Below are 27,079 nucleotides of genomic sequence, written 5' to 3' on the forward strand. Positions count from 1 at the left end.
GTGACCAGAAATTCCTCAGGATGACTGGAGATGACCCAGGATGCAATGGGAGACCCTGGCCCTTTTAGGACAAAGTACTCACTTAGAGTGAGGTAATACCCATTCAGTGAATAGACCTCTTTAAGAAATGAGTCAAAGGATGGCCCCTTTAATTAGAAAAAAAATCAAGCTGGGAGGGGAAGACCCTCTGGGTTGCTGTACCAAAAGATAACCATGACATTCATCTCTCTCTGTCTTTCCTCTCCTCCCTCCCACCCCCTATTCAGCTCAGGTGACATTTATTACAATAAGCCTTTCTCAGTCCTCATGGCTGCTGGTAAAGTATGGGCATCTTCAAACCTGTAAGTCTCCAATCTTAACTTTTCTCCTAAGCTCCAAACCTAGATTTACAACTGCCTTCTTGTTCCTACTGAACATGCTGCCAATACAGTAAATTCAACATATCTAAAGTAAAATTCATCCTCTTCCTAAAAAAACAACCATCCCTCCCATAGTTACTCCCTTTTTAATGATGTTATCCTTCTCTCAGTCACTCAGATTGCATCATTGACTCTTCCTTCTTTGTCACCATATCAAAGTAGTTACTAGGTACATTCTCAAGATCCTTTCCACTGGCTTAGTTCACACTTTCATCACTAAACCCTATTATAATAGCCTCCTAACTGTAAGAATCTCCATGCCTCCTACTGCATTCCAAACTGTGCCAAAAGAATCTTACTAATATACAGGTTCAGGAAAAAAATGGAGGTATGATCAGGTTAAAGCATTATTACTGGAGTCAATGGATCTGGGTTCAAATTCTACCTCTTATGGTTACTATCTATGGACCTACATCATTATATCCCTAGATCTCAGTTTTCTTATCTGTAAAATGAGCAAGGAGGATTAAATGACCTCTTACGTTCCTTGCAGTTCAATCCTGCGATCCTTTGAGATGGAGAAAAGCCATCTTGTGAGTACTAAGAAGCTTTTAGAGAATGAAATTCTGACAATCCAGTTCTAAAGGAGCCTGAGAAAAACAGATCTAATTCCTCTGCCCCAAACCCTTTAGATAGTAAAGGAGAGCAATCTGCTCCTCCTTCAGTCTTCTCTTCTCCCTTTAACTGTGCTTCCTACGAAATTCCCACCAGTGCATTTAGTATGCATTTCAGTTTTTAGGAAAATGCTGTATTTCATATGAAGGTGTCTCTATATTTATATGTTTCATTGTCTCTTTTCCCTATAATTGAGAATTATAAATGTGTAAATGTAGGAAAACCTCAAAAAAACTTTAAAATGTTTTCTTTTTTATTTGTGATCATTATACATTTTTAAAGACACGTTTTTTAAATTTGTTTTCAAGGTCTTAATGTAATTGCTATTGATTGGTTCCTAGAAACTCTGAAGTCGCTTCTAATGGTGATGTTATGTGATGCAGTGATTCTTGTTAGTTGTTGTTCCTTTTAGAAATGAATTTTAGAAAACCATTGGTAAAAATCATCTCATCTCTTGTGACAGTAAAGAAAGACCGAGACAAAGCCAAGGATGTTATTTTAAAAGAGAATGCTTCACTTTATTGGCAGGGTTCTCTTTGGCTGTGTTTCTCCTCTGCTGGGTGATGACTTATGTGTTGCACAATGAAATGCTGAAGATAACAAAAGATGTATCTTAGCTACCTCTTGGTCAAGAGCAGCAAGAAAAAGAGGGAGTTGCTGTTTGAGGCAGGTCAGTCTCAACAAATATTAAGTGCCTACTCTGTACCAGGCACACTTAGACATGAAAGATATAAAAATAAGGCAATCTCTAACCTCAAAGAACTTACATCCTGTTAGAGGGATATAACATGTCCATAGATTAAATAGATAAAAGATATATACAATATAGAAACCAAAGGAATATTTTCATTTGGGAAAAAGAAAATTAAGCTAAACTGCTTTTTGGCTTCGATCTTGTCTTTCACTGAGGAAGATCAGACTAAGAATGGTAAAATAAACATTATTGGAACCAAAGATAGTAGAGAAGGTGGCAAAAGAGCACTTAGCTGCTTTTTATGAGTTTATGTCTCTAGATCAAGATGAATTCCATGCACACTGGAGAAAGCACTCATAGATGTGATCATTAATCCACTGTCTACTGATTGTGATCTTTAAGAAATCTCAGAGAATGCTAGAAGAAAGGTGATAGGCAACCATCCTGATTTTTTCAATGGTGAAGAATATGAATTCCACCAGCTTAAAAACCAGCGAACCATGAGATCACAGAGGAAAAATATAGAATATATTTTTAAATGGACAATTTAAAGCACTTAGGGAAATAGTGGTCATTTGTAGTCAGTATATGATCATTAAGGACAACTAATACCATGCTAATTTCACTTCCTTTTTTTTAATTTTTGTTCTTTATTAATTTGTTTATTTACTTTTAGTTTACAAGATTCAGTTCAACAATTCCTTGAGTTTCAAATTTTCTCTCCCTCCCTCCTCTCCCCCCACATGATGGCAATACAATCAAGTATAGGATCTGCAAATACTTTCACATTAGACATTAGTCAGGTTATAAAGAATGATTGTGTCAGATGGAATGAACAGTGGGAAATAGGAAACAAAACCAAACAATAAAAAGAAAAAGATCAGGTAGTTTGCTTCAATGTGGATTCAAACTCAGTTCTTTCTCTGAATGTAGACATCTCTCTCCATCATGAGTCTTTTGGGGTTGACTTATAACACTGCATTGCTGAGAAGAGTCCACTCTATCAAAGCTGGTCATCAAACATATGTTGTGTCTGTAATTGTGTACAGATTTCTCCTGGTTCTGCTCTTCTCACTCAGCATCAGTTTGTATAAGCCTCTCCAGGTATATATGAAGCCCATCTGCTCCTCTTTTCTTATAGCAAAATAGTATTCCATTACATTCCTATACCACAACTTGTTCAGCCATTCCCAATTGACGGGCACCCCCTTAATTTCCACTTCTTTGCCATCACAAAAAGAGCTGCTATAAATATTTTTGTACGTATGGGTCTTCCTCCCACTTCATGATCTCTTTGGGATATAACACTAGGAGTGGTATTGCTGGGTCAAAGGGTATGAAATTATTTATAGGCCTTTGGACATAATTCCAGAATGGTTGGATCAGTTCACAACTCTACCAGCAATGCATTATTGTTCCAATTTTTCCACATCCTCTCCAGCATTTGTCATTTTCTTTCCTGTTTTGTCATCTTAGTCAATCTGACTGATGAGATATGGTACCTCAGAGTCGTTTTGATTTACATTTCTCTAATCAATAGTGATTTAGAGCATTTTTTCATATGCTTATAGATAACTTTAATTTCTTCCTCTGAAAACTGCCTGTTCATATCCTTTGACCATTTATCAATTGGGGAATGACTTGTAGTCTTATAGATTTGACTCAATTCTCTGAATATTTTAGAAATGAGTCCTTTATCAGAGGCATAGGTTGTAAAGATTCTTTCCCAATTCCCCACCTCCCTCTTAATCTTGGTTACATTGGCTTTGTGTGTAGAAGCTTTTCAATTACATGTAATCAAAATTATCCATTTTGCATTTTATAATGCCCTCTAATTCTTGTTTGGTCATAAAGTCTTCCCCTTTCCACAAATCTGACAGGTAAACTATTCCTTGCTTTCCCAGATTGCTTACAGTATCAGCCTTTATACCTAGATCATGCAGCCATTTAGATTTCATTTTGGTATATGATGTTAGATAATGGTCTGTGCCCAGTTTCTGCCATACTATATTCCAGTTTTGGGGTTTATCAAACAATAGATTACTATACTCATTGACTACTGAGTCTCAAGTGCCCAATCTGTTCCATTGATCCATTACTCTATTCCTCAGCCAGTACCAAGTAGTTTGATGACTGCTGCTTTATAATACAGATTAAAATCTGGTATAGCTAGTCCACCTTCCCTAGCATTTCTTTTCATTAATTCCCTTGATATTCTGGACCTTTTGTTCTTCCAAATGAATTTTGTTACTATTCTTTCTAGTTCTGTACAGTAATTTTTTGCTACATTGATTGGTGTGGCACTAGATATATAATTTAATTTAGATAAAATTGTCATTTTTATTGTATTAGCTCGACCCAGCCATGAGCAATTGATGTTTTTCCAATTAGTTAGATCTGACTTTATTTGTGTGAAAAGTGTTTTGTAGTTGTGATCATATAGGTCCTGGGTTTGTTTGTATTTTATAATGTCTACAGTAACTTTAAATGGTATTTCTCTTTCTATCTCTTGCTGTTGAATTTCATTAGAAATATACAGGAATGGCGAGGATTTATGTGGGTTTATTTTATATCCTGCAACTTTGCCAAATTTATTTATTGTCTCAAGTAATTTTTCACTTGATTCTCTAGGATTCTCTAACTATATCATCATATCATCTGCAAAGAGTGAAGCTTGTTCTCTTCTTTGCCTAATTTGATTCCTTTTTCTTCTCTAATTGCTACTGCTAACATTTCTAGTACCAGATTGAATAAGAGGGGTGATAATGGACACCCCTGTTTCACCCCTGATCTTATTGGAAATACTTCTAGCTTATTCCCATTACATATAATACTTACTGATGGCTTTAAATAGATGCTACCTATTATTTTAAGGAAGGCTCCATTTATTCCTATACTTTCTAGTGTTTTAATAGGAATGGATGTTGTATTTTGTCAAAAGCCTTTTCTGCATCTATTGAGATAATCATGTGGTTTCTGCTCATTTTATTGTTGATATAATCAATTATACTGATGGTTTTCCCAATATTAAACCATCCTTGCATTCCTGAAATAAATCCTACCTGATCAAAGTATATTATTCTTGTGATAAGCTGCTGTAGTCTTTTTGCTAATATTTTATTTCAAATTTTTACATCTATATTCATGGGAAATTGGTCTATAATTTTCTTTCTCTGTTTTATCTCTTCCTGATTTAGGTATCAGTACCATTTTTGTGTCATAAAAAGAATTTGGTAGGACTCCTTCTTTACTAATTTTCCCAAATAGTTTGTAGAGTATTAGAATCAATTGTTCTTTAAATGTTTGATAGAATTCACTAGTAAATCCATCTGGCCCTGGAGATTTTTTCCTAGGGAGTTCACTGATGACTTGTTCGATTTCTTTTTCTGAGATGGGGTTATTTAAGTAACTTACTTCCTCTTCAGTTAATCTAGGCAACTTATATTTTTGTAAATATTCGTCCTTTTCACTAAGATTGTCAAATTTATGTGCATACAATTGGGGAAAATAATTCCTAATTATTGTTTTGATTTCCTCTTCATTGGAGGTAGATTCACCCTTTTCATTTTTGATACTCATAATTTGGTTTTCTTTCTTTTTTTAATCATATTGACTAAGGATCTATCAATTTTATTGTTTCTTTGTTTTTTTCATAAAACCAGCTCAGTTTTATTTATTAATTCAGTAGTTTTCTTAATTTCAATTTTATTCATCTCTCCTTTGGTTTTCAATATTTCTAATTTATTATTTAATTGGGGATTTTCTATTTCTTCTTTTTCTAGCTTTTTCAATTGCATGCCCAATTCATTGACTTCCCTTTTCTCGAATTTATTTATTTATGCACTCAGATATATAAGAACTGCCTTTGCTGCATCCCACAAATTTTGGTATGTTGTCTCATTATTGTCATTCTCATGAATGAAGTTACTGATTGTTTCTATAATTTCTTGTTTGACCCACTCATTCTTTAGGATTAAATTGTTTAATTTCCAATTAGTTTTTAGTCTATCTTTCCATGGCCCCTTATTGCATATGATTTTTGTTGCATCATGATCTGAGAAGGAAGCTTTTAATATTTCTGCCTTTCTGCTCTGAATTGTGAGGTTTTTATGCCCTAGTACTTAGTCGATTGTTGAGTATGTGCTATGAACCGCTGAGAAGAAAGTATATTCTTTTTTATCCCCATTCAGTTTTCTCCAGAGATCTATCATATCTAGCCTCTCTAAAATTCTGTTTGCCTCCTTAACTTCTTTCTTGTTTATTTTGAGGTTATCACGTTCAGAGAGGGGAGTTTAAGGTCCCCCACTAGTATAGTTCTGTTATCTATTTCTTCCTCTAATTCCCTTAACTTCTCCTCTAGGAATTTGGATGCTATACCACTTGGTGCATATATATTAAGTAATAATATGTCTTCATTCTCGATGGTGCCTTTTGCAGGTTATGGTTTCCTTCCTTATCTCTTTTAATTAGATCCATTTTTGCTTTTGCTTTATCTGAGATAAGGATTGCTACCCCTGCTTTTTTTTTTACTTTAGCTGAGGCATAATATATTCTATTCCAGCCTTTTACCTTTACCCTGTGGGTATCCCTTTGTTTCAAATGTGTTTCTTGTAGACAGCATATTGTAGGATTATGGTTTTTAATCCATTCTACTATCAGCCTCTGTTTTATGGGATAGTTCATCCCATTCACATTCACAGTAATGATGACTATCTGTCTATTTCCCTCCATCCTATTCCCTCCCCTGCTTATGTTTGTGTTTCTTCCTTCTCCCTTCCCCTCCTTGAGGGTTTTCCTTTTGACCACCACCTCCCTCAGTATTCCCTCTGGGTAACCCTCCCTTCTTTACCTACCCTCTCCCCTTATTACTATTTCCCTCCCTTCTAATGCCCCCTTATATGCCCCTTACCCTCCTACTACCTATAGGACACAATAGATTTTTTTACTTATCAGAGTATGTTATTTCCCCTTTGACTCCAAACCAGTGAGAGTAAATTTCATACAGTGCTTCTCTCCCTCCCTCCTTTCCCTCTATTTAATGAGTTTTTGTGTCTTTTCACTTTAGAATCTTAAATTTAACTGATTATGTTGATCCCTCTTTGAACCAGAACCAGTGAGAATAATGTTCAGATGATGTTTCTCTCCCCCTTTCCTTCCCCTCTACTGTAGTGTGTTTTTGTGCCTCTTCGTATGGCATAATTTACCTTTTTCTGTCTCATCCTTTCCTTTTATCCCATTACAGTCTCTTTGACCCCCTTAATAAGGTTTTTCTTTATCATCAGATTAGTTCATTCATACCCACACCCTCTATCTCTGTATATCCCTTTTAAAGGTCATGATGAAGCTCATGTAGGGATGTAAACATTTTGCTCTTATTGCATCCCAAGTTATGTGCATGAGTGTGTGTGTGCATGTGTGTATGTGTGTTTTCCTTGTTTACCTTTTTATGTCTTTCTTGAGTCTTGTAATTGGAGATCAAATTTTCCATTGAGCTCTGGCTCTTTCATCAGGAGAGTCTGGAAGTCCCTTATTTCATTAAATGATCATCTCCTTGCTTGAAAGATTATGCTCAGTTTTGCTGAGTATTTAATCCTTGGTTGCAATCCTAGTTCTTTTGCCTTATGAAATATCAAATTCTAATCCCTCTGATCTTTTAATGTAGAAGCTGCTAGGTCCTGTGTAATACTGATTGTAGTTCCACGATATTTCAATTGTTTCTTTTTGGCTGCTTGCAATATTTTCTCCTTAATCTTGTAATTCTGGAATTTGACTACTATATTTCTTTGAGTTTTCAATTTGGGATCTCCTTCAGGAGGAGAGCAGTGAATTCTTTCGATAACTATTTTACCTTCTGATTCTAGGACTTCAGGACAGTTTTCTTTAACAATCTCTTGGAGAATGTTGTCCAGGCTGCTTTTTCCATCATGGCTTTCCAGTAGGCCAATAATTCTTAAGTTATCTCTCCTGGATCTGTCCTCCAGGTCAGTTGTTTTTGCAGTGAGATATTTTATACTTTCTTCCAATTTTTCAATCTTCATGTTTTATTTGATTGATTTTTGGTGCATCATAGAGTCCTGAGCTTCGATTTGACTGATTCTGATTTTTAGTGAATTATTCTCTTCGGTTAGTTTTTGAAGGTCCTTTTTGAAGCTCCTTTTGAAGGGAGGTATTTTCTCCAATTAGTTCACTAGTTTTACTTTTTAAGGATTTGTTTTTCTTCAGTGAGACTTTTTTCCAATTTGGTCACTGTAGATTTAAATTTATTTTATACCTCCCTAATTTTGCTTTTAAAATCTTTCTTGAGCTCCTCCAAGAATGCTTTTTGGGCTTGAAACCAGTTCATATTTCATCTGTGGTCTCAGGTGTGGACGCAGAGTCCATGGTGTCTCCTAAAAGTGATTCTTCTCATTCAGAATAATAGGACTCTATTGTCCTTGGTCTTGCCTTTGCAAGTGGCTTCCAGCCCATTGTAATTGCCTATTTCCTGTCCTTTAAAGTGTATTTCTGCTTCTGGGGTATAGAGGGCTCTGACCCAAGCTTCTCAGGCTGGGAGCTAGGTGCCTGGTTGTTGGCTTTGTGTGCTGTAGCCTCTGGGTATCTAGATTGAGGACAAGGCCAGGATTCTCAGTGTTTCCCCTGAGTTACCCTGAGGCTCACAGAGTAATCTGTGGGGGAGGTGTGGTCTGGCTGCTTCAGATTTCTGCCTCTATGCCCCTGGGCTACAGCTCAGGAAGGCTTTTGCTGGTCAGGTGAGTGGGCTTTGTTGGATCCCCTTCCACTCTTCTCTTCAGACTCCTTACTGCCTTAGTTACACCCTTTCTCATAGACTCATCAGCCTGAGGCTATTTCTGCTATTTCAGGATTTTACTCTGGGTGGGACATTTATCTCTGGGTTTTCTTGGTCAGGGAGGGGGGAATTGGAGCAGCCAGAGTTTACTTTGCCATCCTAGCCCCTGGAAAATCAGGCAGATGATTTTTAAACTTCCAGGCTGGGAGCTGATAGCCTCAGGAGAAGCTGCTGTCTCTGCTGTGGGCCCTGAGCTTTCTCTTGCCCAGCTCCAAGGGATCCTCCCATCCTATGGTAAGATGCTGGTGAGAGGTCTGCAAATCGCCCTTGAATTGAGTGGATTCTGCCATGCTCCATCTCCCTGTGGATTCTGACTCTCCAAAATCCATTCAGATTTACTTTTTAAAGTTTAGTGACAGGATTCATAGAGGAGCTTAGAAAAGTTACTGCTTCTGTTCTGCCATCTTGGCTCCACCTCCTTTTACTTCCTTTTTTGCCAAGAGTACTAGACTGACTTTTATTTTTGCTTTGGGTTTTTAGGTGTCAGGGTTTGAGGGGTTTTGTTTCAATTAGGGGAAAGTATGGAACTGAGGGATACATTCTGCCTTATAGTTGCATCAGTGTGTAGGGTATTTTCAGTACAGAACTCCCTTAACCAATGAAAATCTATAGCTTATTTGTAACTTATGGTTTTAAAAATTTGCTTGGAGAGTTAAGAAGTTAAGCACCTCCCTAAAGGTCACTTGGGCTATTTGCAAAAGTGATTGTATATGAAAGATAAGCTACTAAACCTAGGTCTTTCAGACTCCAGGACTGTATCTGCTTTTAAAATAGTGCCTTTCCCCTAGACTGGTACATCATGGAAATGTCATCATTATAATAGAACTGGATTTCAGCAAATAATTTGACATGTTTTTCACAATATCCTTGGGAACAAAACAGAAATGTGAGATCATTGATAATAAATTCATAAATGGTTAAATGACCATATACAAAAAGCATTTAGTTGAAACAATTCAAACTGGATACATGTAGATCCTGATTTATGACAGCTATCTTCTGTAGTAACCTGAAAATGGGATCAGTGGCTCGGGCAGATGCCTTAAAAGAATACTAGAGGATGTGTTAAGTAAAAGATTCATTTAGTTGGGACCTCTGAGTTACCATATTTATTTAGACTTTTCTGACTTTTACTACTAACCCACTTTTCTTGATACTTCATTTCCATCTCACCTCTTTTTTCTCTCTTTTAAACCCCAAAATAAAAATATTTCACAGATTGTGGTTCCCATTTCTTTTTTGGCCATTTTCTGTCAACCTCTCTTCTCTCTACCTATGATCGTTTGACACCTCTGATTTAAACTCTGATCTCATACTTTGACCTTCACTATGCTTGTCTCATTTTTATGGTTCATAGCCCAGTCCCCTACTTTGCTCAATTAACATTTATTCATGACCATCAGAATTCCAGTCTTACCTTATCCATTGCTTAGTACAGTGCCTGGCACATATTAGGTGCTTAATAAATTTTTATTGGTTGATTAATTGATTGATTGCTTTGTCAGTGCCAGTTGACTGAACCTGACAAGAAGAGGTCTGCAGAATCTAGGACTCCATCCTCTGTCCTATTGAGTGCAACACATTTTGCCACTTTTAGATGAAAATATAGATAGAATACTTATCAAATCTGGGAGTGACATGCAGCTGAGATAGTTAATATATTGAATGGCCATTATTGGGATCCAAAACACATCTCAGCAGAGAGAATGATGAATGTCACTGAACAAGACAGAATTTAAGAGGAATAATTGTAAATTCTGCAATTTATTTTTTTTTAATTCAACAACAGAAGTACAAGATACGAAAGACATAAACATGTATCATGTAAAGAAGACTTGGCAGGTCTTAAATGACTTCAAGATCAATCATAGGCTATGTAATAGAATAAAAGAAGTGGTGGGCCCATTGTATTCTGCACTCTTCAGACCACAGTTGGTTAGAAGGCATATTTTTTTAGTTTAATATATTTTTTAAACTTCATAAAATTTAAAGTTATCAATTTTGGAGGAAAAAGAAGTATCACAGAAGAGACAGTATCACATCTTGTAGTGGATGGAATGATAACTGACAACAGAGAAAAGACAAAGGTACTTGATTCTCATTTTATCTCTGTTTTCTCTGTAAGAGCAATGCCATTTGGACTGGAAAGGACAAAACAAAAATAGGGCTAATAGGGAATCAAAACCCAGTATAAATAAGATAGAAATTACCCTCTACCTAGATTTTAGTGATTTGTTTCAAAAGATTAGGTTTAGATTATAAGAGCATACCTTGCTACCCCTGATGAGTTCAGGTCACTTGGTACAGATGAATTACATTTTGAAGTTCAGAAGGAATGGTGCACGTGCTTACTGATCCACTCAGTGAAATCTGAAAGACTGTGGAAAATGAGTTAGCCTAAGAATGGAGAAGAGAAAAATGTCCCAATTTCCAAAAAAGGAAAAAGATGTTTTAAAACTGTAAGAAAATGAATTTTACTTCTATTTCTGGGGAAATTTTGGTTGATTTTTAGAGAAATGATTAGTAAACAGTCCTTGCTTCATTTTTTTTACTAGTCTGCTAACCTAATAGATTAGGAGATTGTTGGAGAGAGAATTTACCCTTTGCTTAGATTTTAGTGATCTATTTGATAATATTAGAGATTTAGATTAGATAAAGTACTTACTAAACCTTACTACTACTTAACAGCATGCTAAGAACTGGGAATACAAACTGTAAAGAAAAAAGACAGGCCCTGTCATCAGAGAATTTCCATTTTAGTAGGGTACACCATACATAAAAGGGAGATGAATAGGGGTAGGGCACCAACATAGGGGTCTGGATTCTGGAATTGAGTCAGGTTAGAGGTAATCAAAGCTGGTATAGGTACTTCCTCAAAAGGAGGTTCTGAAGAGGAGAAACTCACCAGTTGGAAGAAGAGGCCACAAAGATGGAGGCATCTTCACAAGAAAGCTTGGTGGTATATCATGCCATTCTTAAGGTAAATAGGAGGAATCTTGGACTAGGTGTTAGCACAAGTAGATGGACTCAGAATTTGGTTGAATGGCTAAACTTGAAGAGTTCACTGTCAACTTGAAAGAAAGCCTCCAGTGGAATTTTACTTGGATCTATGTTTCATCCTGGGCTTTTTAATATTTTTATTACTGATTCTAAAGTAAAAGAAAACATACTTAACAAATTTTCAGATAACACAAAGCTGGAGGGAATAGTTAACACTCAGTGGCAAACTCAGAATCCCAAAAAGAATGTTGGACTGAATTTAATGAACTAAAATTAAATGAGGATAAATGTAAAATCTTATACCTGCATTTAACAAAAAAACAGTAAGATAAGACTAGCAGGGCTATGTAGTAATTTGTCCCAAAAAAAGATCTAAAGGTTTTGATGGGCAACAAGCTCAATATGAATCAGCAATGACATGCTGCCAGTTAGTTAATAAGCCAGTATTTATTAAGTGTCATGAGCCAGGCTCTTTGCTTGACACTGGACATATAAATACTTGGTGTATAAATCCTCATCCTTAAGAAGTTTACATTCTTACATACATAAGGGTTATAATATGTTCCCAGGTAGGTGAATTCAGGTTATAAATAAAATAGACAAAAGAGGGAGGAAATAAAGGGACTGGGAAAAATCAGGAAAGGCTTGTTAAAGGAGACGGCACTTGATCTGAATCTTGAAGGGAAATCGGAGCGACAAGGAAAAGAAGTAAGGAAGAAGAACATTCAAAACATGGAATGTTGAGGTGGTACATTATAACATATGCCCAGGGGCACTAGGTGACACAGTGAATAGAGCACCAGCCCTGGAGTCAGGACCTGAGTTCAAATCTGGCCTCAGACACTTAACACAAAACTAGCTGTGTGACCTTGGGCAAGTCACTTAACCCCAATTGCTCTACCTTCCCCCCTCCAAAAAGCAACAACAATAATAATAATAACAACAGCATATGCCCATACAAGCATCCTGTGGTACAGAATATGACAAGGACAAAGAATTCTAGACAATATGCTAGAGAAAGGAATTTTTAAAATGATCTGTGGTAAATATAACAATCATCAGAAAACACAAGCATTTCAGCATATAGAAGAAGAGGACTGTGTATAAGGAACTGACCCCTTGTGTGATATTTTGCTTCTAGAGGTATAGATATTAATAGAGTCATAATAAATTGTGCTATTTATTTATGTGTCCTATACTTTTTTGTTTTGTACTTTGGAACATATTATAGGACTATAAGATGGACTTAATCTTTTGATTTTCAGACACATAGCAAATGGAAGGGCCATTTCCTGTTGATTTACTTATTGAACCTTAGCCCATAAAATTGTAAGCTCCTTGAGGGTAGAGACTGTCTTTTGCCTTTTTTTTTTATACCCAGTCCTTAGCACAGTGCTTGGCAAAAAGTGGCACTTACTAAATGTTTGTTGATTTATTAAAAAAATTTTAAGAAGGTCAGTAGGCAGACTCATTTAGCTAGACTCAAAGATTGATGGAAATTCTTACAATACAAGATAAACAGGTCAAAAATCTACAGAAATATCACTTCACAATGTAATAGTGAAGGCTAATAACAGATACACACCAATAAAGTCTATGAAAAAGCTCAGATCCAAGAATGGAGTCACAAGGAAATGACCATGTGAACTTAGACAACAGGTCCAACAAAGAAGCCTCAAACAAATACCATGCTTGTTTGTTTGTGGAACCAGAGGGGTTTATAATGATGACATAGGACCTGGTCATTTCCTCCAGAAATTATCAAAAGATTATCCTTAGGTGCGGCTAGGTGGTACAGTGAATAGAGCACCGGCCCTGGAGTCAGGAGGACCTGAGTTCAAATCCAGCCTCAGACACTTGACACACTTATAGCCATATGACTTTGGGCAAATCACTTAACCCCAATTGCCCTCCAAAAAGAAAAAAAAAAAGATTATCCTTAGGATTTACAATTTTCTTAGTATAAGAAACTCCCAAAATGAAGAAATTCCCCATACCAATAGAGGCATTTTCTCTTATAATAAGTAGTAAGTAGTAATTAGTAATTACTAATTATAAATAATATTTATATTATTTATATATATAAATATATAATAAAACTAATAATAAATAATAATTAGTAATTACCTAAAGCACTGAAATATTAATTGACTGATCACACAGCCAGTTGGTGTCTGAAGTGAGCCTTATACTCATGTCTGTCTGCTCCAAGGCCAGCTCTCTATCCACTATACCACATTGCCTATTTCTCTTTTCTTAAAGAGCCCATATTTAATAATCATTGTAGTTTATACAAGGATGTGACAAAAACTGCAATGTAGGCCATAGAATTTTAGCATCTATTAAGTAGTACCAATCAAGACAGGACTTGGTGGCTAAAATTATAAGTTAAACACTCCCTGTCTTTCATGGACTGACAAAAAACAAATCCTAACTACATATATCTATCTATAGATTTTTTTTTGTATTTTTATTTATGCAAACACACACATATACATACACACACTTCAAAATATCTCAGATAACTCAATCAAAAAACTACTTGAATAAGACTGAACTATTATCTACAATTTCTTAACTATAACATTGACCCATTAGGACATTTTTAATAGAAGTTACTTTACCAAATATTTTTCTCCAGTTTATACAGAATGGAAAGCTTTTAAAACATAGACAGAGCAGAAGAGGTCAGTCTTGTGAGAACAAGATATCATCCTTGTTTACCTATCTACTGTTGAGAGCTATGCCAAGGGTATTTTCAGTGATCCTGAAGATAACCTTATATCCTAACCCTTTTATTTAACTACAGAAAAGTAGTTTTTTTTCTACCATGCAATAGTCTATATAATATTAGATATAAAAGGAACAATTTTCTATCTGTACTGCAATAGAAAAAGCTCATAATATTAATAGCCAATGTATTGCATTTTAAAGTTTGCAAAGCATATATATTATCTCATTCAATTCTTGCAACAGCCTTGTGAGGCAGGTACTATTATTATCTCTATTTTATAGATGTGGAAACTGAAGCTGAAAGAGATTATGACATTATCTTGGTCATGTTACAGTCTAATTGAGTCAATCACAACTTAGATACACTTGGAATTGGTGTCTTCTGGAAGATAGTTGAGGAAACACTAATTTCATCAACAGACAATTTGCACACTTTCTCTTAGGATAGATTACTTCTGCAGCTGACTAATGCCCCTTACTTTATATTGATTTTTTTTTTCAACTTCAGAATTTTTTTTCCTTAATTCCCAAATTCTGTGGACTCACCTTTATTAGAACTTGCAATCTCTTACCTACTGATTCTAATACCAAGTGGAGAAATAGAGCAGTTGACCAGATTTTCCATCCAGTTAAATTTGAGCAGATTTCAACACATTTGCTATGTTTGTACCACGTAAAAGCATTTCAACTGTACTATTTCTATGTAGTCCAGATGGAACCTTAGGCAGGACTTAATGCTAGTATCACAGATGTACATAATGAAAGTCAAGCAGGCCTCACAGCTGTTTTCAAGCTGTTTGCTTGTTCATTTTGGCTGAAAGTAAAAACTTGGGGGTTAAGGGGAGACTTTTAAACCTGGTGACTAAAACTCTTAGAAAAGCCAAGAGCCATTCAAGTAGCAGGCCACACAGTAGGCAGGTGGTCTAGAATGACTCAAATTTGGCCCTGGCCTTGAGGATTCATGCCCATTCCCTGGGGGAGGGAGTGGTTAGGGAATAGCCATGCCATGAATTTCATTTTACTTCTGTTCTTACCTGATGTTTTCCATTTTGGTAAAGGACTACATCACTGTACTTTGAGAAACACGTTAGTGGCCAGATTTTCGGACCTCAAAAAGATTTTACAGATCAAGTCAATCTACCTGTGCTAAATAATCTAAATGCTAAATGATCTTAATTCCGGATACAAAACTGGCTTTTGCTTTTCAGAATTTCATTGGCATTTGTAAGTGGGTAGGATAAATGACCTAATGTGCCTTTCTTGGCCTCTGATTTCTATGAATGTTGTCCACTAGATCTTGGAGTTTTATTTTACAAAACTAAATTGAATTCACCAGCAAATGTGGCAAGGCTAAGACAGAATCCTGTTAATAGGACAACTCTAGAAGTTTTACAGATTGATATTAACACTACTGAAGGGACTGAATCTTTGAAAACCTTTCTTTATCTCTGTCTTTTTCTTGAATGCCTGCCTTCTTTAGAGCTCAGATTGTAAGCAGTTTCTTTAAGATTTATCTACCCTTTTTTACGCTAGTGAAAAAAAAGAATCAAATGTTTGCTGTCCAGTAGTGTGTGGAATTTTAATTATTTGGAGTTGCATCAATTTAATCATGTGTATGGGCATGCAGACATAAAGTAGCATCAAGCTGCTCTTCATTGCTCTTGAGAACATGTGTTTTTACTTTAAAGCTGTTTGTGAGAAAATTATCACAAGATAAAAATCAGCACAAACTGAAATGCTACATGTTTCACAAAGAGTGCATATTATGGCAACAGGCTAATTAGTGAGACCATCTTTAAAACATTTTTATTGTGTTCTAACACTCCCAGCCTCCTATGGCATTGCTGTTGCTTTTTTTTCCATATATCTTTATATATCACTGGTTAGAAGTAAATGAAATTCTTCCACCCTCTTATCCAGTATAACTGAAGAAATCTAATGAGTCAGATTAGAATGGAATTTTTAAATAACTCCACTTAAAAGAAAATCCTCAGACTATCCAAGTAATTGAAACTAAAAGGGGTTGTAATAACATAATATTAATATTTAATAACTTAATAGTTATTCCTATGTAAATGCCAAACCATTTTGAAATAAATATAATCCTTTAGTCCTCAAGCACCAATTCTATTGATCCCTGGCATTTATTTAAAAAAAAAACACCTTATCAATGTGCCTATGGGTAAAGGGTCCAGATCCATTATTAGAGGGTAAGAGCCTCAGTTTTCCTGCAGTGTTTTTGGTTTCAGAGAAGCCAAATGAATCCCAGGTTCAGCTCCAATCCCTAATCCAGTGATATAGATTTGTCCTTGTATAGGTCATTAGAGTTTGGTACTTGTCATCTCTTGTGCACTTAATCTTTTTCTAACTTGTAGCATAGTTTTGCATGTGTTTTTTCTCCCCACTATGTTGTAAACTTCTGTTGTCTTTCATGTAGTAGATAACCTTAGTAGTGTTTGCTGAATTTAATTAAGGAGAGGGAATAGCCATATAGTGCAAAGATTCTTAACCTTGGGGTCTATATCTTTATTAGATTTCAGGGATCTGTTGACGTGATGGAAAAAGATACATCCTTATTTTCACTAACTTTTTTTTTTTTTTGGCTTTTTGGAGGGCAGTTGGGGTTAAGTGACTTGCCCAAGATCACACTGCTATTAAGTGTTAAATGTCTAAGACTGGATTTGAATTCGGGTCCTCCTGACTTCAGGGCCAGTGCTCTACTTGCTGTGCCACCTAGCCGCCCCTTATTTTCACTAACTTCTAACTGAAATTGAGCATTTCCTTCATTTACGGGTTTTAAAAACAACAACAAAAAAATGTTCTGAGAAGAGGGAGGGAGGTTTCACCAGATAGCCAAAAACTACCTTTAAAAAAGGAAGTTAAGAAGCCCTGTGATAGAGAAGATAATATAAAAAACCAATCCTACCTATCAGACTCAAAGCTTCTGTTAGTTACCTTAGTTAAGGTTTCTTTTATATTTGATATATTTTTTTCATAGCCCTAAATCCCATAGTTTACCAGATTGTTTCCCTTAAAAAACCTTTTTTATTTGATAAATGGTCCTACTGTCTAATTATTACTTCAGTTTAACAATGCAGATCTTCTCTAGTTTCTCCTCTTCTGTATCTGCATTGCATCACCATAACAATCAGTCAAATAGTTCCTAAAATTTATAAATGAAACTTAGGATTTTCACCCTTTTTGTTGAGGTACCTTCCATCACAACCACGGGTTACCTTGTACTGCACATTTGTATAACGTTCCATAGCTATATGGAACTTATTTCCTTAAAATACTTCATTATCATAACTTGGTTATTATTATTTAAAAATTAAGATATCAATATTAACATCCATAGAAGCCTGTGTACCCATACTCCTTTTCATAAATATAACTACAGACTTGAATGTAAGAAGTGTTACTTGTTAAATACTGAGGAAATATGTTCTTTTAAAAGGCATTTTCATATACCTTCCCAGTAGAGGTTAAGTAGTAGAAAAGGAAATGGGGAGGGGGAGAAACAAGTGAAATAAAAGTATCACTCTCTTTGAGAGTCTCCAACCCACAAGAGAAATGGTCATTATCAAACTACTTGTAGAATCTACAGTCATATTACATAATAACATTGATAGAGTACTTTAAGGTTTCTAAAATATTTTTATGTATCTTGTCCTTTGACCTCACAACAGCCCTTTGAGACAAGCACCACAAGCATTATTCTATCTTTATAAATGAGTGAACTGAGACTTGAAAGTTAAGTAGATTTTCCAGAGTAATATCCTTAGTAGATGTCAGATGTTATAGTTGAACCCAGCTCATTCCTGAGTCGAAGTTCCTGACACTTTCCTTAGTATCCTTTCCACTATATTAGGGATTGATAGCAACAAACTCTCAGGGAAATCTGTCACGCCACTGGTTTTTGTACACCGTGTGAGCTGAGAATGGTTTTTACATTTTAAAATAAGCTATATTATATTTTAAAATGTAAAAACATTCTTAGCTCACTCACTGTAGAAAAACAAGTAGCAGGCAGTATTTGGCCTTTGAGCCAAATTCTGTACTATATCATACTTTTAGGGAATTGTGCTGTAAAATTAACTTTAAGTGTATAGTTTCAATTCAACAAATATTTGTTGGGTGTTACAGCATATAAAAATGTATCTAGTATAAGGAAAATTGGGTAATAACTAAGGGAATCAGGAAAGGCTTCATGAAAGAAATGACCCCTAAGCTGAATCTTAAAGAATCATGAGGAACAGAGACTAGTGATGAAGGCATTCTAGAGGCACAGGGAGCAGCTTGTATAAAAGCACGCAGGTGGGACAGTGTCTAGTTGAAGGAGTATCCAATAGTAAAGGATGAAATTCTTAAAGGGGAGTAATATGAAATGAGTCTGGCAAGGGTATTGTGAATCAGATTAGGGGAAGGGGACGAGAGGGTACAGGCAGAAACAACCCTTCAATGCCACACTGAAACTAAAAGCAGGACAAACCACTTAGGAGACTGTTACAGTAATCTGAATGAGAACTGATGAGGGCCTGAACTAGGGAGGTAGCCATGTGAGCAAAGGCTCAATCAACAAAACTTTACCACTAATTGGTGGAAGGATATGATAACTTGGCAAAGCTGGGGGAAGGGATATGAAAGGGTTAAAGATAACTCTGAGGTTGATAACTTGGGTAATTTGGAAGATGTTGGAAACAGGGAAGTCTTGAGGAGGGACAGAGTTGGGAGTAAGGAAAAGATAAGTTTAGTTTCAAGCAAATTGAGTTTGAGGTACCTATGTCATATCAGGAAGGGATCAAGCAGTTGACAGTGTGGGTCAGGAGTTCAAACAGAATATTAGGACTGGGTATGTAGGTTAAAAATTATCTTAATAGACATGATCCTAAGAGCAGATGAGATTGCCAAAAAGGAAGAGGCTAGAGAAAGAAAAGAAGGCCCAGGACAGAACCCTAACCTCATAGATCATATATATAGAATTATAAGGGACTTTAAAAGTCATCTAGTTCAACTACTTCATTTTACATGTGAAAAAACTGAGGACCAATAAATTTATACAGCTTGCCTAAGGTCACACAGGTGATAACAGCAGAGGCAAGATATGCCATGCTAAAGGAAGGGGAAATAGCACACTGAGAAGTTAGGTAGCAAATAAGGGGAAAACCAGGGAAATAGTTACAAAAACTAAGGGATAAGAATGTCCTTTTGGACACTCTTGGAGAAAGAAGTTAAAAATTTTGGAGAGAACAGTTTTAGTTGAATTATGAGATAAGAAGCTAGATTACAAGGGGCCAAGGAGTGAATAAGTAGGGAATCCAGACATTTGTACAAGTCTGTGGCAGTGAAAGGAAGGAGAGTTAAGAGGACAATAGCTTAAAATTTTAAGATTACAGTTTAAGGGAACACATATTAAGTATCCCCTATTTGCAAGTTATTGTGGCACTGTCTAGTGGTTTTGTTTGTTGTTGTTTTGTATAGTGTAGAATGTTTAGATAAGTAGGAGAACCTACCGAGAACACCAAGAAGAAAGGGTGGGGAGGCCAGAGAGGTCAAGAAGGATGTGGCTTGAGAAAAGGTGAACAGATTTGGCAATGAGAGATGATTGGTGGTAACTAGAGAGAGCAGATTCAGTGAGGGAGATGGAAGGGGTTTAAAAGTGAGTGACAGGAAATAAAGTGGCAAGCAAAGCAAAGGTTAGAAAGGAATCCTTCTCTGGGTTTACAAGTGAAAAAGATAGAGATATGTGACAATAGCTGGAGATTAGATAAGGTCAAGTGAGGAGTTTTTAAGGAAATGGGAGACCTAAATATGTTTTTCGGTGGCAGTTCACTGCTCCACTCAGAGAGATGATTATTGTTGGGGCAAAAGACAATAAAGGGTGGGAACAGAAGTATAAAGATACTGCCCTCCAGAAGGCCCACCTCCATCAGATTTGGAGTAAAGAATGGGGAATTTCATCAGTGGCTTTTGAGATCTTGGATAGAGAAGAGGGACCTGAGGGAAATGTCCTCAATTTTCTTTTTGTTGTTGTTGTAATAGTGGGTTTATCAAATATGGACATACACTAAATGATTTTAGTCACTTCTCAGAGAATGGATCTCCTCATCTCTTTCACAAATGATCCGATTAAAGTAAACCTGTTGGCTATAAAAATCAAAACCAAGAGTGCACTATTCACTGACAACCCCTTGAACATAAAATCAGTAGTAAATAGCAAGGGTGAAATTCCAAGCAATTATGAAATCTTATTGGTCATTTGGAGGGTAGTTGATGTGAGTTAAGGAAAATCTTCTGGAGTAGTAGAGTCTTGGGTTCAATTTGCAGATTTAATAGATTTGTATTGACATCTTTTGTTTTTTGCATCACCTAAATTTCTCCCTGTATCCCTCCACAAAGATATGCCTTAGCAAAAAATAGAAAAAAAAAGTGGAAGGAGGGAAAATCAGAAAAACCAGTCAATATATTGAAAAAGTTTGATGCAATATGCACTGTTCCATTCCTCTGAACCCCCGTCCTCTTTAAAGGAACAGAGTCTTTTCGTATCTCATCTTTAGAGCCAAATATTATCATTATACATTTTATTTACATTCAGTTTCAATTATTTGGTTATTATTGTTCTTTCCATTTATGTTGCTATACTTATTGTGTTTGTTGTTTTCCTTACTTCACTTTTCAACAGTTCATATAAGTCTTTTCATGCTTCTCTGTATTTACCAGGTGCTCTTTCCTGTTGCTATGAGCATGCATTGCTAGAATAATCTCATTAAGTGAAAATCTTGTTTTTAAACTGTGTTAAATATCCACTTACTCCTCAGAGGAAGATGATGCTTCAGATAGTGCTGTTGCAGAATATCGAAGAGAAAAGAAAAAATATGAAGTTTTAAAGAAGCAACAGCCAAAGAAAGGATCATCCCGGGAAGAACAGGTAACTGTTCAGAAGCCCCACCCCCAGACATGCCTGAAAAGCTTGATTACATCTTGATTTTATGTTGAATGTATCTTAATTTTATTATGGAAAAGTAGCATAGTATAGAAAATAGCTGGAGAGCCAGACTTGGAATCAGGAAGACCTAGATTTTGGGTATGCCTTTAATACATCCTGGTTGTGTGACCAAGGATAAGTCTTAACTTCTCAGTGTCTCAGTAAGTTTCAGAGTAGGTTCTGCATTGGCAGAGGGAATAGTTCCCTATTCCAATGATTTCATAAGTCTGAACCACAATTCTCTGTCTGGAAATGACTATCTCTCTAGAAAATCCATAAAGAAATTATCAAACTGTGGTGCAGATAGATTTACAGATGAATTTTATCAGACATTTAAAGATCATATAGTACCTCTAATGCACAAGTTATTCTTAATAGCTGAGAAACAAAGCATTCTACCAAACTTTTTTATTAGACAAATAGAATTCTTATACTTAAACCAGAGAAAGAATTGCATAAACCAATTTCACTAGTGAATATTGATGTAAAAACACAAATAAAATCCTAACAAAAAGGCTACATACAGCATTAAATAGTCATTCACTATAACCAAGATGGATTTATACCAAGCATAGAAAGAAAAGATACAATGTTGGTTACCTGAAATTAAAAGGCAGTTTCATGGACAAAATCGATGTACTTTGGATAATAAGAGAAACTATAATTTTGGGGGAAATCTTTGCATAAAATTTTTCTGATGAAATTTTATATCCAAGGTATGTTAGGAATTAGCCTAGATATGTAAGACCAAGAACCTTTCCCTTTAAAATTAGTAGTCAATGGATGTGAACAATTAGCAGATAATCACTAACTATTAACAACCATATTTAAAATTGCTCCAAAGCCACTAATATAAGAGTAATGGAAATCCCAACAGTTCTAGCCTTACCTCATACCCAGAAAATTTACAAAAATGACAAAAGATTGAAATAATGAATTTTGACTCTAGGAAAACAGTCTCAGTAATGCACTGTTGATGAAGCTGTGAATTGTCCAACCATTCTGCAAAACCAGTTGGAGTTATGCTTAAAAAGTTAGTAATATGGAGGCAGCTAGGTGGTGCAGTGAATAGAGCACTGGCCCTGGATTCAGGAGGACCTGAGTTCAAATCTGGCCTCAGATACTTAATACTTACTAGCTATGTGACCTTGGGCAAGTCGCTGAAACCCAATTGCCCTCCAAAAAGCAAAAAAAAAAAAAAAGTGTTTCTTAATTTCAAAAAAAAAATCTCAGGGGTGGCTAGGTGGCACAGTGAGTAAGAGCGCTGGCCTCAGAGTCAGGAGGACCCAGGATCGGTTCTGGCCTCAGATACTTAACACCCACACAAAAAAACTGGCCGTGTAACGTTGGGCAAGTTACTTAACTTGCTTTAAAAAATTGCTTTAAAAAAAAAAGTAATATGACTAACTTTTGTTTTGGGGATCCCATTTTTAAGTGATAGATAGCAAGGACGTCAAGAACAAAATGAAAGGTCACATATGTATGTGTGTGTGTGTTTGCATGTACATATATATATCTGTGTGTCACTTTCAGCTTACAGTTTGGCAGCCATGTAAAACCACAGATTGTCAGATCCTTTGCAATCACCTGGCTAGTGCAAGTGGACAGGCATGGTTAGTGCAATTAAATGAAGGTTCTACTTAAGACCCCTCTCTTCTCATGCTAGCTTGCCTTATCTGTATAGATACCTAGCTCCAGTAAATATCTCTTTGGGATTCTGATCTACACAAGATTTGGGATCACAGATTGGTGCAATAGCACCAATATGGAATGCTTTTTTTTTTCCATTGCAGGTAACATTTAATGAAACTCAGAAATATCAGAAGCAGAGAAAGAAAGAAAAGAGGAAGCCAATCCACTATTCCCACAGATAGCATAGCATTATAGTCAGTGATGTATTTAGGGCTAATGGAATAAACCTCATGTGCCAAGCATCGTGTTTGGTGATTGCCTTTAACTGAAATACTCAGCGGCACTCAAAAATCCTCTGTACATCCTGCTCTGTGTTCTCAAGGTACTCCAGTTGAGGAGCTATGCCTTTTTAGTAACATAAATAAAGCAGACAAAGTAAAAGTGAACTTAATCAGAATCACCCTATTTTGATAAATTAGGGGTTTTTTTTCCTAATTAATAAATGATGCCTAATTACTGTTGAGAAAAGTTTACGATCCAGTAGGCACTGTATGTAAAGTGTTACGCCACCATACAGGGTTGTTTGTTATGATGGGGGTAAAATCCATTGAACGAGTTTTTTCAGAAAGGTACCACTGCAGTGTACTAAGAAATAGCCCTCACTGAGAGGAGACCTTGTTGACACAGTGAGTATGGTCTTTAAGACACATGTCTCTGGAGCAGCTTCTAACAGCTTAAAGGATCTTGTCATGCTGAAGAACCATACTGCAAGTGGTTCATCATTTGTTCCTTCTGGGAAAGCCAAAAGCTGGAGCAATTGATTTCTCTGTAGGTGCCAAGTTGAGATGCCTCCATGCAGATTCTCTCCAACCCAGCTTCATCTGTCCTGCTCTTCTAATTCTGTTTGTTTTCTTGCCCATTGTCCTCTATTGCCTTTGTAAAGCAGCCAGGGGGAGGCAAGTCTTGAACTCAGGAGGCCTTTAACAAAGGCCAGGGGGATGTTTTTCATTCGTTACAGCCCCATCTCTCTGAGCACAAGCCAACCCCACATCTACTTGGCTATTAGGGCAGACTGACAGGTCCCTTTCAATTTAAGGAGAAAGATGCAAGTTTAATCTCATTTTCTAGGGAGGTCTCAAGTCTTGTATCTGCAAAAAGAGGGGCCTCCACCGCTTTCTCCATGCTCCATGCAGATGAGGCTTTCAGGTATATGAGAAGTCTGTTGCTACTTTAAAATAATGAGAGTTTTAAAACAGCGGATTCTTCTTTAGTCCAATTTTGCTGAAGTGTAAAAAAAAAAGAGAGTGGAGTTTGGGTCCAAACTTAGGATTCTATCAGTTTAACAAAGTCTCAGTGTGGAAATTCACTCCAAGAATGCAGTTCAGTAATTCATCTGTTACTTATAAGCTTAGAAAGCAGCCCAGTTCACTGAAAATTACTTATTTATTTTACATGCACTTTTATATGCACATGTTGTCTATCTCAATGAAATATAAGCCCCTTGAGGACAGGGACTATTGTGTTTCTATCTTTCAGTCCCTGTTGTTTAGAACAATGCTTTGCACATAGTAGGCACTTAATAAATGACTGTTGAAAACTGCTGGGAAAACTGGAATATAGTATGGCAGAAACTGGGCATAGACCATTATCTAACACCATATACCAAAATCAAGTCTAAATGGGTGCATGATCTAGGTATAAAGGTTGATACTGTAAGCAGTCTCCTAAAACAAGGAATAGTTTACCTGTCACACTTGTGGAGAGGGAAAGACTTTATGACTAAACAAGAATTAGAGAACATTATAAAATGTAAAATGGATAGTTTTGACTACATGAAATTGAAAAGCTTCTGTACAAACAAAGCCAATGTAACCAAGATTAAGAGGGAGGTGGGAAATTGGGAAAGAATCTTTACAACCTATGTCTCTGACAAAGGACTCATTTCTAAAATATACAGAGAATTGAGTCAAATTTATAAGAATACAAGTCATTCCCCAATTGATAAATGGTCAAAGGATATGAAAAGGAAATTTTCAGAGAAAGAAATTAAAGATATCTATAAGCACATGAAGAAATGCTCTAAATCACTATTGATTAGAGAAATGCAAATCAAAAATACTCTGAGGTACCACATCTCACCAGTCAGATTGGCTAAGATGACAAAACAGGAAAATGACAAATGATGGAGAGGATGTGGGCAAATTGGAACATTAATGCATTGCTGGTGGAGTTGATAACTGATCCAGCCTTTCTGGAGAGCAATCTGGAATTATGCCCAAAGGGCTATAAATACTTTCATATGCTTTGACCCAGCAATACCACTCCTAGGGTTATATCCCAAAGAGATCATAGAAGTGGGAGAAAGACCCATATGTACAAAAATGTTTATAGCAGCTCTTTTTGTGGTGGCAAAGTATTGGAAATTAAGGGGGTGCCCATCAATTGGGGAATAGCTGAACAAGTTATGGAATACTATTGTGCAATAAGAAACGAGGAGCAGATGGTCTTCATATTTACCTGGAGAGGCTTATACAAACTGATGCTGAGTGAGAAGAGTAGAACTAGGAGAAATTTGTGCACAATTGCAGACACAACGTATGTGTGATGACCAACTTTGATAGACTGGACTCTACTCAGCAATGCAGTGATATAAGTCAATCCCAAAAGACTCATGATGGAGAGAAATATGTGCATCCAGAGAAAGAACTAGAAAGAACTGAGTTTATATCCAGATAGAAACAAAATACCTGATCTTTTTCCTTTTCTTGTTTGGTTTTATGCCCTCTTTACCATTTTTCATTCTGTCTGATACATTCTGTCTTTAAACCTGAATAATGTATAATGTGAAAGTAATTGCAGATCCTATACTTGACTATATGCCACCATGGGGGAGGGGGGGGAGAGGAGGGAGAAGAACAAAATGTGAAACTCATGGAATTGTGGAATTGAATCCTCTAAACTAAAAGGAAACAAACAAATTAATTTTTAAAAAAAAGAAAGAAAAAAATAAATGACTTGAGTGATTGATTAATGTGAAATATTTATGGAAAGTTAGGGTGATGTTACTCTTCTTTATGGTTTTATTTTTTATAAAAGAGAATGTTTCCCAGATCAATCTAAATGTTGACTCTCCATTTAAATATATCTTCTTTGACAATGCATCTACAACTATTTTGATAAGGAACAGATTTGACTATACTAAAGACTAAAACTAGGAGGGACTTTTGAAATCAATCAACAAGCATTTGTTAACCTCTGCTTAACCTAAAAAGGCCACAGGCCAAAAACTAAAGTGGAGGGAGAGTTGTTGTATGACCTTTTGTTTGCAGATGATTGTGCACTCAGTGCTGCCTCTGAACCTGAGATGCAACAAAGTATGGATCAGTTCTAGGCTGCTTGTGTTAATTGTGGCTGAACAATTAATTGGTTCTCCACCAGCTAGCACCACACCATCTACATTTAGAACCATCAATTATAACAAAAGGAGAAATCTTGAAGGCTATGGATAAGTTCATTTACTTGGCAGTATACTTTTCAGGGATGTACACAGAGATGATGACGTTGACACTCACATTGCCAGAGCCAGCTCATTGTTTGGGAAGGAAAGTGTGGGAGAGAAGAGGTATTAGACTACCTACCAGACTGGAGGTCTGTAGAGCCATTGTGCTGATGTCATTGTTGCGTGCCCATGAAACCTAAACAATATACCAGTGCCACACCAAAAAACTGAATTACTTCCACTTGAATTATCTTAGGAAGATTCTGAGGATCACCTGGAAGGATAAGGTACCAGATACTGAGGTCCTTTCTTTCTCTAGCTAACCTGCCAGTCCATTTAAACTGTATTGTAGTGACCACAACTCCACTGGGATGACCATATTGTGAGAATGTCAAAAGAGCACTTATTTGCCTAAGAGACTGTTTTATAGAGAGCTCACACAGAACATGAAGGTCAGAAGAAGTAATAGAAGGACACTCTCAAAGTCTCTCTGAAGAACTTTGGAATTGGTCATGAGATATGGGAGACACTGGCACAGGCCCACTCAGCGTGGTACACTCACATCAAAGAAGACGCTGTGTTCCATGAGCAGAGCAGAAGAACAGTAGCTCAGAAGGGAGATGTGCACATTCAGAGGCATCTCCCGCCAGATTCT

General features: G+C 36.3%; 1 protein-coding gene across 2 annotated transcripts in view; it reads left to right on the forward strand.

The window, feature by feature from the left end:
- The window catches only part of CWC27 (CWC27 spliceosome associated cyclophilin), a 356,917-nt gene that overhangs the window by 215,288 nt on the left and 114,550 nt on the right, over positions 1-27,079 (forward strand). For both annotated transcript variants that reach the window (XM_069096407.1, XM_069096408.1), the window contains exon 12: positions 21,127-21,236. In XM_069096407.1, coding sequence (XP_068952508.1) covers positions 21,127-21,236 — 110 coding nt within the window. The remainder of the gene's footprint in view (positions 1-21,126; positions 21,237-27,079) is intronic.

The sequence above is a fragment of the Petaurus breviceps genome, unplaced genomic scaffold (genome assembly GCF_028583685.1).
Source record: "Petaurus breviceps papuanus isolate PSGF00001 unplaced genomic scaffold, PetGlider_PUasm1.0 229, whole genome shotgun sequence".
NCBI classification, from domain to species: Eukaryota; Metazoa; Chordata; class Mammalia; order Diprotodontia; family Petauridae; genus Petaurus; species Petaurus breviceps.